This window comes from Tachypleus tridentatus, chromosome 7 (assembly GCF_004210375.1).
Source record: "Tachypleus tridentatus isolate NWPU-2018 chromosome 7, ASM421037v1, whole genome shotgun sequence".
Lineage (NCBI taxonomy): Eukaryota > Metazoa > Arthropoda > Merostomata > Xiphosura > Limulidae > Tachypleus > Tachypleus tridentatus.
The window spans coordinates 186888146-186900545 of record NC_134831.1 but is presented as its reverse complement, the minus strand read 5'-3'; the positions used below and the strand labels follow the sequence as shown (position 1 = coordinate 186900545).

The window sequence follows — 12400 nt, the reverse complement described above, 5'->3', positions numbered from 1 at the left end:
CTAACCACCTGGCCAGGCCAGGGCATACACAGGCTTTTAATGATTTTTAAGTTCAAAACGAAGTTGAACAATTTTAAAGAAGTTTATTTTTATTCTTAGATTTCGTTTTAACAACTGTTTATTGTTGTTAAGCGAAAAGCTACACAATGGGCTATCTGTGCTATTTTCACCATGGGTATCGAAACACGATTTTTGTCATTATAAATTTTCAGAGTTACTCCTGAGCCATCTGTGGGGAGTGGATGGCTTTAAAAACAAGAACTGTCACTTAGTTTAGATAATTATAGATTTTTTCATATTTTAAAATGTATTTTGTAGTTACACATCTGTCATATACCTTCAAGCGTGTATCAGTGAAAATGTCCTAAATCTTCGTGTTGATTTTAAGCAGTTTTAAATATATATATATATATGTATTTATTTTTCAAAAATCAGTGAGAGTTTTGTTTGGACTAAATCTCGTAACTCTGCTCCTGCACTTTAGCTCTCATCTGGATGGACAACTTGTACTGCTCCGGGTATGAGAGACGACTTCAAGATTGTCCATTTGATGGATGGAAGGTACACGACTGTAAAGACACAGAGGCCGCTGGTGTCGTCTGTCACGAAGGAGATATACCAACTGGTGCGTCGTTCTCAAGGTCTTTTCACCACAAAATAGTCCTCCAACAACTACCGGTCAAGGTAAACTTCGTCATCATGGAAAAATTATTGATGTTTCTGATGAAAAGTTAAAAGTCATAGTGTAGTGGACTTTTAAATTCGTTACAAGTCACTTGTTCCGTCACTTTGTTTTAGACTAAAATCGTTAGTATTAACACCTAGTTTTCAAGTCAGGGAGACACTTGGAGTGGTTTGGTTCCCAAACAAAGTTTGCAAGAACTTTCTTCATTATTTTCGGACTGTGAGGAAGTAAAACGCATACTTTATCTAAATTTCCACACAAAACAATACAGAAAACACATGTTGCACAATACAACAATTGGGTTCCCAGCTCTATAAAGTCGTTTTATCCGCAGTTTCATGAGTTCCATCCATAGAAATGGCCAAAGAAGGCTTACAGCGGCTTCGTTAAGCCTGACTATATATAGAAGCGTTTATGGAATAAAAATATAGTCGAGCCAGTTCTCTAAATTTCTAATCTTGGTAGCCAAATACTTTTGGAAAATGAACTTCTTTGACAGTAAAGTGCAGTTTCTTGTTGATTGTAACTTGAATATATGAACTACCAAAAACCTCTGTGTGGCCCACCAAATCCCTCGAATTTGGTCTATTGGACTTGTAAATCAGGTACTAAAATATTTTGTGTATCGACTGCGTTAAATTCATACTTTTCAATACAACATAATTAAGATAAAAAAAAAAGAACATAAGATACATAAGAACATAGATGGCGACACATGAGCATGGAATGATGGTGTGAAAAGTTGTATACTAGAGCTACAAAAACACCTATTTCTGGCATGGTCATATGGTTAAGGCACTCGACTTGTAATCCGAGGGTCGTGGGTTTGATTCACCGTCATACCAAAGATGTTTGCCCTTTCAGCCGTGGGGGCATTATAATATGACGGTCAATCCCACTATTCGTTGATAAAAAAGTTGGCGGTGTGTGGTGATGACTAGCTGCCTTCCCTCTAGTCTTACACTACTAAATTAGAGACGGCTAGCGCAGATAGCTCTTGAGTAGCTTTGCGCGAAATTCAAAAAACAAACAAAGCGCTACAACGCTTCACTCATAAACAAAACAATCGTAAAATTAATGTGTTGCAACGTTCTACCCATAAAAAAGGTGTAAACTGAAACTTTGGTAAAGTAATCGCTCACTGAAACGTTTTATCCAGTAAAAGAAGGCGAAGACGAAATATCAGTTTGAAAAAAATCATTTTTTTTAGCTGAAATCGTTTTCACTTGTATAATGAGTTTTTGACTCTCGTATTCAGTGTATTATACAACAAAAATATTTTTTATTTGTAGCTTGACCCAAGAAATGTTTTGCTGCGGCTCGCCGGAGGGCGCTCGCCATCGGAAGGAAGAGTAGAAATTAAAGTTCCAAGAAATGGATGGGGAACAGTGTGTGGGGACGGTTGGGAAATTCTGGAGGCGAGTGTCGTTTGCAAACAGTTAGGCCTTGGGTTCGCCCAAGCGGCATTACAGGTGAGTGTGATAAAAAAAAAACTACATAAAATTTGGACGATGTTGGACATTGTATAACTAATAAAAAAAAGATAAAACATGTAACCTTCCTTTAATTTACCCGCAACTCGTCTATTCCCCCATCAAACACTTGTAATGTAGTGTCGCCCTCTACTACAACTTTTGGGACGTCTTGACTGTTAAGATAATCCACGCGCAATCTACGGGTCATTGGTTCGAATCCCGCCACTAAACAGGCTCTTCCCTCCATTAGTTTCTTAATGGTAACTCATCTCATAAATCTGTTAGAAAAATACAATTGTCTTAACTGACGCTTACCCCGATTTTTTCAAATGTTAATGTTACATGCTCTCGTATTCTTGTTTTTCTTTTTAGAATATAGCTCAAACAATTAGAGGTCTTAAAGATCCCATCAAAATCGTCAAATAACATAACATAATGTTTAAGGACAAAAAGGGACCTGTTAGTCCATTTTAGCTATCCATACTCTTAAACAAACTAAAAAAAAGTAAAGCAAGCCCTTAACATTCATGTATCTATCATGCTTTATCTTCAAACTCACTAAAATTTGCTATCTCTACATCATCTGAAGGCGACTCATTCCATAGGCCAACCACTTTGAAAAAATAAAATTTTCTGAACAGAAGACAGCTTCTACCTTGCCTAAATCTTTCTGTCTGTCTTCTAGTTCTATAATTCTCTCTGTTAAGTATAAAAAATGATACATCAATATTATCAATTTTTTTATAATCTAAAACACTTCAATCAGATCCCCTTTATCTCTTATTTTTTCTCAAGGAAAAACAATTTTAAGGGTCTTAATCTTTCCTCATGTGACAACCCATCCATCCCAAGTACCATTTTAGTAACCCTTCTCTGAACCCTTTCCAATAGTTCAATGTCTTTCCTATGGTAAGGAGCCCAAGAGTGAACACACTATTCAAAATGTGGTCTAACCAGTGACCTTTACAATTAAATTATAATCTCTTTAGATTTGTATTTAATATTTCTGAAGATACAACTTAAAATTCTATTTGCCCTACCACTAGCAACAACGCACTGCTTGGATAGTTTTACAGACTGATCAACCATTACATCAAGATCCCTTTCTTTCATAACACTGTTAAGATTATTCCCATCCAAATTATACTTATAATTCAAATTATAATAACCCACACGCATCATCTTACATTTAATATAACTAAAACCCATCATCTATTTATATGCCCAACTCACTAAATGATCTAAATCCTTTTTGTAAATCAGCAGCATCCTCTTCACAGCTACCAACATCTAAAACCATAATATCGCCTGCTAATTTAAGTAATTTAGTGACCATTCATCCATCTAAGTTACTTATGTAAGTCAAAAAGAGCAAAGGTCCTAATACTGAGCCCTGAGGTACCCCAAATGTGACATTAAAATCTAGTTTGACTGAACTTCATTTGTAACAACCTTCTGGTTTCTCACATCAAATCACTCTTCTCTCCAATTAGTGAACTTATCTCTCATACCTATAGAGATACGTTTCTTTACAACTTTTTCATGTAACATTTTGTCAAATAACGGAAATCTTCCACAAAAGTTTGGTTGCGAAGGGCAAAGTTACGTAATGGACTATCTATGGCTCTGAGTTGTATCCACTGAAGGAATATAGTCACAGATTTTTTACGTTATAAGTTCGCGAGGTCATATTCTAACAACCAAAATAGAAATAAAAATTAATTGGTTTGTTGTAAAGAGACTAAAAGTAGTTTTTTTTTTTGCTCGCCCTTTCAATCGTGGGAATGTTATAATGGGACGGTCAATCCCACTATTCGTTTGTTAAAAAGTAGCCCAAGAGTTGGCGGTGGGTGATGATGACTAGCTGCCTTCCCTCTAGTGGACGGAAAATTAGGGACGGCTAGCGCAGATAACCCTCGTATTGCTTTGCGCGAAATTCAAAACAAAACAAATCAATCGATATGGTCAGTAGTTTAAAATTAGAGATGACGAGAGATAGCTTTAGCACCATTTCTATAAATGCAAAACCACATTTCTTTTTGCGAATGCGATTAAACCTTTTGCTGTCTAGTAAGTGGGCTTGCTAACCAGGATAATGTGGTATTTGTTCGCGTGAATTTCTCTACTATGTTACGATATATTGCTCAGTGACAGATTTAAGGTAGTGTGGGCCCTAAATTCTATGTAATTTTACATAGAATAAAATTATAAAAGGGTCCCCATTAAGACCATAATCCCTGGGGCTAAGCCCTTTCTAGCCCCTACCTAAATATTCCACTGATATTTCTCATCGATTTGTCACGTTTCTTGGAGAAACATTCAGTTATAAGAACGATTCAGACAGTGTCGGATCATAAGGATTGGAGGGCCTAAGTACATTCTGTTCGAAGGCCCTACCAGCTGTATAATTTAAACCAAAGTCAGATAAACTATAGATACATAAATTATAAATTCTGGTTTGAAATTTAAGTATTTATATGCGTATAATGTACACTTGCTTTTTAATTGTTAATACAACTCAGTTAAATATCGACTGTATATTTACGTGAATGTAAGTACATAAACTAATGCACACATACAAATATATATCGTATAATTAACGACCTAATAAAGTGTTTACAGTAAAAGGTGTATTTCATGCTTTTATGTTTATTATTTTTTTGCTCTTTAAGACTATCTATTAAGGAAAATTTTCATGGATTCGTAGGCCCTAGGTACTGTCCCTGTTGTACCTAATAAATAATCCGGCCCTGGACAGGTACTGTCCATATTGCTCCTAATAAATAATTCGGCTCTGGATTCACAAGACGATTTTATCGAGTACTGGTTTTTCGAGCACTTGACGTTTTTGTTGATGTAATGTTTAGTCCACAGGAAAAACCGAGGCTCAATCATTAGTATGTTATTTTATTAGTGTAAGTGGTTGATATCAGATCACCATGACTTTAACGTACTTGGTTACTGGAGTATTTCAATAGTTGACAAAAACCTTATACTTTTAAAGGTAAAACATTACAGTTCATTGTGTTTAAATAACACAATGTAATCATTATTTTACTACTTATCTATATAAATATAACAACACTGTCTGTTGTATGTCCATGTAACTACTTATCTATATAAATATAATAGTACTGTCTGCTGTACGTCCATGTAACTACTTATCTGTATAAATGTAACAGTACTGTCTGTTGTATAACTACTTCGCAGGGTGCAGATGGATCTTCACCAAAATTGATTTGGAAGTTCGTTGGGTGCATTTAGAAATACAAATTTTCATTTTGTTTATCCGGCTCCCCAGTGGCTTAGCGGTATGTTTGCGGACTTACAACGATAAAAACCGGGTTTCGGTGCTTAATTCAAAACAACAACTATTTTACGTTTTACGGTTTTAGAGGCATTTGTATCACTACCTTGGCCCCTGTTGATGGACCCTCATTAAATTTGGTATGAAGATTTATTGTTGGATCCATGCGGAGATACATGAAAACTTTTGATTTTCCATTTTCTGCTTTTTAGGTTTGTTATCCTCCATCACATCTAAGGGAAACAACTTTTCTTATCCAAAGATTCATTAATCATGAATTTACATAACTTCCGTCCAGGAGACGAATACTCCAGATAGTTAATAATAGCTTTTGAGTTAAAGCAAAAGAAAAGAGTATAATAACATATCAACCATACTACATCTGCTATACCAAGTACCGAAGAGGTCTTTCGATCAATACCAATTTTTACGTTTTATTGTAAAAGCCACTTGAGAAACAGTTGATTCATTCTGAAAGGACAAAGGTCAAGACAAGGGTCATTTTATCCATTCTTAGAATTTCTTTGTTTACACGTGTTCTGTTACCTTGTTCGTGAAACCTACCATAAGATTTCTGATACCCTGATACACAGAAGAAAAATCCATCTTTCGACAGTGTTCGATTTTTATCATTCTGTATCAAGTTTTCTTGATCGTCCACGTTTTACTGTGGCCTGGCATGGCCAGGTGGTCAGGGGGCGCTTTACTCGTAATCTGAGGATCACGGGTTAAAATACCTGTCACACCAAATATGCTTGCCCTTTCAGCCGGGTGTTTTTTTTAATGTGGCGGACAATCTTACTATTCATTGGTAAAAGAGTAGCCCAAGAGTTGGCGGTGGGTGATAAGGACTAACTGCCATTTCTCTTAGTCTTACATTGCTAAATTAGGGATGGTTAGCGCAGATAGCCCTCGTGCAGCTTTGCGCGAAATTCAAAAGCAAACATTCTTCCATGTTGAATCTAGATATATCTCGTTCGACTTACGACACATCTTTGTTCCTTCGAGATGTCTCATTAATATTTCTTGAGTCTGAATCTTATCAACCACTCGATAAACAACGTAACAAAACATCACTGATTTTTTTCACTGTAAAATTGTTTCATTGTCATTGAATAACGTGACTGCCTTTGTTTAACGACGTGATTGGCTCCATCTAGCAAGTTACAATTTCGTCTGCTAATATGTTGAAAGTAAAGAAGATCAGATGTAACTCTGATTACAGATGTGACTTTGATTAGCTATTAATGGTTAGCTTTTGCATGTTATACATTTTAATCATAAGATAAAAACTTCAAACGCTTTGAAATATGACAAAAGTATGGACCTTGAAACATTATAAACAACAGCTTTTATGAAAATGTACCCAGCGCCATCTTTAAATGTCACCTTCTATTACAATACTTTAAAATACAGTGAAGACCGTAGTTTTTCAAAAAAAGTGATGAAAATAATTTTAAAAAGTCTTTAATCACTATCAGATCTGAGAGGAGACATATCTCCAATAAAGTCCCATGGTGCCCCAAATATACATCTCAGCGCCCCTGTGGTACAAGAGAAATACAAGAACAAAGGCCAAACTGATGTATTTTACGTAACATTCAATTCTATTCATTTTTACCTTGTTTCTGAATACAAAACGCGCCACATAAACAGGTATAACGTGCTTTATCAGATGCTACTCACTTCCTCCACCTTTCAAAGTGATAGATTGGATCTACCACCACTCCTTAAACTGGTAAAATGACACGGGTAGGCCCACATAGAATTCACCGCACGTGGAAAAATGAATACAAGTTCATAAAGACATGCGTAGGTCTACATATGATTCAGTGCACATGGAATAATAAATACAAGCTAATTTTTATAACGCCGCTCACCGTTAACTCTTTACCAACGAAAAAATAAGATTGACCGTCACATTAAAAGTCTTAGAGTTTAGAATGTATAGTGATAGGATTCGAACTCGCGATTTTCATATTGGGAGTCAAGCACCATAACTTTTCTATTATATGATATTTGGGCCATATCGTGCAAGCAAAATTTTCACATCTTGTAGACTTTTCTTCTTTTTTACCGTTGGCTTTAACCAGGTAGTATGCGTTTTTCATAAGATCTTGTCTCACAGAGGATACTATCTTATGAATTGATGTTGCAGCATCACAAAAACATCATAAGCTTGTCGTTTAATATAATCTGAGGCACTTTCCTTTTGTCTGAGTTCTGAACTTTTAAAAAAATGTGTTTGTGACTGGATGCTATGATAAATAACACAAAAACCCTAACTTTTACACAATTTTGTATAACATATTACAGTACTCCTTATTAATTACTTCACCAAAATTTTTGCATAAGATTTAAGAACTCAGTATGTATATACTTAAAACAAGGTAAACAGTGTGTGGTATTCAGGGTGGCTCTGTATCAGGAGGTAGCAGTAAAAGTAGTGGCAGTAGGGGGTGCTTTCTGTTACCTGACGTCGACACCCAGATTTTAGTGTCATTTCACAGTGCTTCACGTACTTAATTGACGGTCATTGGCTGCAGAAATGTCTTACGGGCCGAAGTTGAAAGGTCATGGGTCAAAGTAAAAAGTGGATGTAACTCAAGAAATGGCTCTTAATATCAGCCTTGTGGTGGCTGTTGGAGTAGAAAGTTAAGCTGAGTTTATGTATTATTGCAATAGTGACGACATTTGTTTTTTCATTGCGTTCATCCATAGAGAGCGCTAGCGCATTTCTGAAATATATAAAACGTTTGTGCGCTCTCCCCCACTCTTTATGTATGTTGTGTTATAGATCATTTCATAAATTTTTGTTTGTGTGCTCTCCCCCACTCTTTATGTATGTTGTGTTATAGATCATTTCATAAATTTTTGTTTGTGTGCTCTCCTCCACACTTTATGTATGTTGTGTTATAGATCATTTCATAATTTTTTGTTTGTGCGCTCTCCCCCACTCTTTATGTATGTTGTGTTATAGATCATTTCATAAATTTTTGTTTGTGTGCTCTCCTCCACACTTTATGTATGTTGTGTTATAGATCATTTCATAATTTTTTGTTTGCGTGAGGACGTGTTGTCACCTATGAATGTAGTGAACGTTATCTTACGTTAAATAAATAAATGCTCAATAGTAATAATTATGGGAGTTAAAGGTTATTAATCCCCGGACATGTCTATTGTTTCAAAATATCATCCCACAAAGTTTGGTTCAGATTGTCCCAGAAACCTAAGAGTAGTTATATAACGGGCAAACAGACAGAAAGACATACACATTTTTGTACTATATGTATATATATATATATGCATAAGATAACAAAAGCAGCATTTCATAATTACACAACTAAGTTTATTTTGCTGACATGTTCATGCTTTGTAGAATTCCTACTTCGGAGGTCAACAAACCCGGATGGTCTTGAGTGGAGTCAAATGTATAGGGAATGAAAACAACCTTGCATCTTGTCGCCATGACTACGTTGGAGTTGTTGATTGTCCACAAAGGGATCGTAGTATTGCTGGTGTTATTTGTACAAAAGGTAAGGCTGCAATTCCCCCAAAAAATACCCAAATATTCAATCATTACAAAGTAGTCTCGTAAGAAAATAGGTAACACCTTAAATTTAAATAAGTTTATTTGATATTTTCGTTTGCCCGACAGATGGAAGCACCTTTTCTTATTAATTAAGTTTTAACAACAAACAGGACATCAAATTATCTGCTTGAATTCGGTAATTTTTTAAAGTTAAGCCTATTTAATATAGACTTATAAGTAAACAACCAAATGAGATATCATTCAGCAATTATAACATTATTTTGCCACGTCATGGAAGATTACTTTGTTTTCAATATACGAAGTTTAATTTTAAATTTCGTTTGTTCAAAATTAAAGTGATATTGAAGCAGTCCGTCAGATAATGCACACATTTTGGTCTCTTTATAGAGTCACCTCAGTTTCTGAACTTTTCATCTATTAGCACGTGCAAAATAAAGTGATCATGTGATGTGATGGATATTTCTCCGAATTTTAAAATCTGTGTATTTTCAGTAAAGTAGCTCCAGATAAATATATTATTCTGTCATTAAACAGCTTTGATAACTCGTTTGCTATGTTATCAGCAAACAGTGTTAAATTTTTAGTGTAGTTCATTTAACTTTGTGGTAGAGACGTCGGTGGGTTCCATGTATGTATCCTTTTTGTTTCATAAAAAAATAAATTAGGTTAAATATGATCGGTAAAACGCTGAGAACGAGGCTATGCTATTTGTGGAACAAACACATCTGATTTTTTTAAACGAAGGCGAGGTTAAGCAGTTGATTTCTTTGAAATTTCTTGCATAGCTACAGGAAGGGTATCTGCGCTAACCGTCCTTAATTAATCAGTGTGAGGCTAGAGGGAAGGCAAGCTAGTCATCACCACCCACCGCCAACTTCTGAGCTACTCTTGTACCAACGAATAGTGGGATTGACCTCATATTATAACACCGCCACAGCTGAAAGGGTGAGCATGACTAGGATTCGAACCCACGATCCTCATATTACAAGTTAAGTGTCTTAACCACCTGGCCATGCCGGGCCCGTTACAAAATCAGAAAATGATATACACATAACAATCATTATTGGGAGATATAAATATATAAAATTCATAATTAGTTATGTTTTACTTATGAGTTAACCCTAGCGTCACGGGGAATTCCATATGGGCCCCATGTGTTTTTTGAAATATGTTTTTGAACTATTTATACTTGTGGGTCGATGATTTCTTTGGTTACAGAGCACCCAACAACATATGAATCAGACAAAAATGATTAAACAAAGTACCATTAACATTTCAATTAACCCACTGATTATTAATGACATACGCCTGTAGATTATAGACATCAAATTAGTGATTTTTCTTTTTTAGTTATTTTATATTGAATATTATAACAAGCTAAAATGGCCTGGCATGGTCAGGTGGTTAAGGTACTCGACTCGTAATCCGAGGGTCGCAGGTTCGTAACACCAAACATGCTCTCCCTTTCAGCCGTGGGAGCGTTATAATGTTACGGTCAATCCCTCTATTCGTTGGTAAAAGAGTAGCCCAACAGGTGCCTTCCCTCTAGCCTTACATTGCTAAGTTAGGGAAGGATAAACGCAGATAGCCCTCTTGTAGCTTTGTGCGAAATTGAAAAACAAACAAGCAAGCTAAAACATAAAATTATTAAATAGGGTCATCCAGTGACACAGTGAGAAGTTTACACACATACACCGGAGTTCGAATTCCCCGAGTAGGCGCGGCAGATAGTCCATTGTGGCTTTGTTTTAAAACAAACAAATATATCAACAGTATTCAATATGATGCGGTATTTGGATCCAATCTGTGGTAAACAGCATAAAAAAAGAGTCAGGGATTTGAAGAATAATGTTGATATTGAAGCTGGATTGTGATATCTGGCGTTGTCCTCCTGACGTAAAGGTTTAGCTACGGGAACAATCATGCCGTTGTGTGTAAAATCAAAAAATAGTCCACTGTGTGGAGTATGGAGAGATATTCGGTTTGTTAGCCACACACAAACTGATTGTATTTTACGTTTTCAGCAATGCCTGACTTGATTCCAGACAACAAAGAGATTGAACAATCAGCTTACTTAGAGGAAAAGCAGTTAATGCACTTACAGTGCGCTATGGAAGAAAACTGTCTCTCCAGTTCAGCTTATCGACTCCGGAGGGAACACAGAGAAGGTAAGAAGACCCTGAAGGATGCATGCGAACTAACGCTCTGATCTTTTACTTAATGTTTCAGTGAGGGGAAATTTAAATGGTTAAAAGCATTTAAGAAAATTATCAAACGAATCTTAAAAGGAAGCAATAAAGAAGTGTTTTTAAATACAATCCAACTAATCAGTTGGAATTCATAAGGAATCCAGGAGAATCTAAACTTATCTAAGAAGTACAATCCACCCTTGAAAACACCCCAACACATACATATAGTGTAGGGACAAACAAAGGGCCTGATAATCCATTTAGGCCGTCACATCCACTACGGTGCAGGATTGTAGGGGGCGTTATAGTTAGATGTTAGGTTATTAATTAGAATAGGTATAAAGATGTTCTTTATATTGGCTTTTGGTTTGAGTTGTTGTATAAGTAGGGCTTCTTTGATTTTGCGTTTGTTTATATTTGTTTCCCAACTGAATATTTGAGTGTTTTCTATGGTTATGTTGCGTTTGTTTATTTGCAGTATTCAAAAATGTGTAAAGGTGTATTTTTTGTGTTCTTTGAATTTAGTTTTCATTTTTCTGCTTGTTTCTCCAATATAGAAGTCGTGGCAGTTGTTACATTGTATTTTATAAATTATGTTGGTGTTGTGTTTGTCAGTGTAGTTTTTACATACTATGGACTTTAGTGTTGTACCTGATTTTTGAATACATTTGGTGTTTACTGGAGTGTTGTGTTTTGTTAAGATTTTTTCCAAATATTGGGTATTTTTTCGCTGATGTCAGGAACATACAGTATGCAGCAATATAAGGTTTCATAGTTTGTTGTATCTTGGGATTTGTTGTTGGTCAAGGTGTGTGCATATAATTTTTTCCACAGTTTTTTGAGAAAATTTGTTGATGTTGATGAAGTGTTAATTTTATCAGGTGAGCATAGTTTTGTGGCTGTGTTTATTTGGTTTCTTAATATGTTCATTTTTGTTTGTTTGTTTGTTTCATGTGCTGTGTCCCACGGAATGTATAATCCAGTATGGGTGATTTTTCTGTAGATTTCTATTTTGAACTGTGTATCATTTCTAGTGATTTTGAGGTTAAGAAATGCTATTTAGTTAGTTTTTCCTGTTCACAGGTGAACTTAATGTTGGGGTGTATCGAGTGAACGTGATTGAAAAAAACTAAGTCTGTGTTCTGTAGATGTGAATCCAGCAATTGCATCATCAACATACCTGTACCAGTA

The 12400-nt window shown here is 35.6% G+C and overlaps 1 protein-coding gene across 1 annotated transcript in view; it reads left to right on the top strand.

The window, feature by feature from the left end:
* LOC143257509 (lysyl oxidase homolog 2-like) overlaps positions 1–11249 on the top strand; it is a 35021-nt gene extending 23772 nt beyond the window's left edge. The window contains exons 2-5 of the mRNA XM_076516280.1: positions 485–684; positions 1978–2157; positions 8847–9003; positions 11045–11249. Of these exons, the coding sequence (XP_076372395.1) occupies positions 485–684; positions 1978–2157; positions 8847–9003; positions 11045–11229 (722 nt within the window). The 3' untranslated portion in view covers positions 11230–11249. The remainder of the gene's footprint in view (positions 1–484; positions 685–1977; positions 2158–8846; positions 9004–11044) is intronic.
* Positions 11250–12400: the final 1151 nt, after the last annotated feature.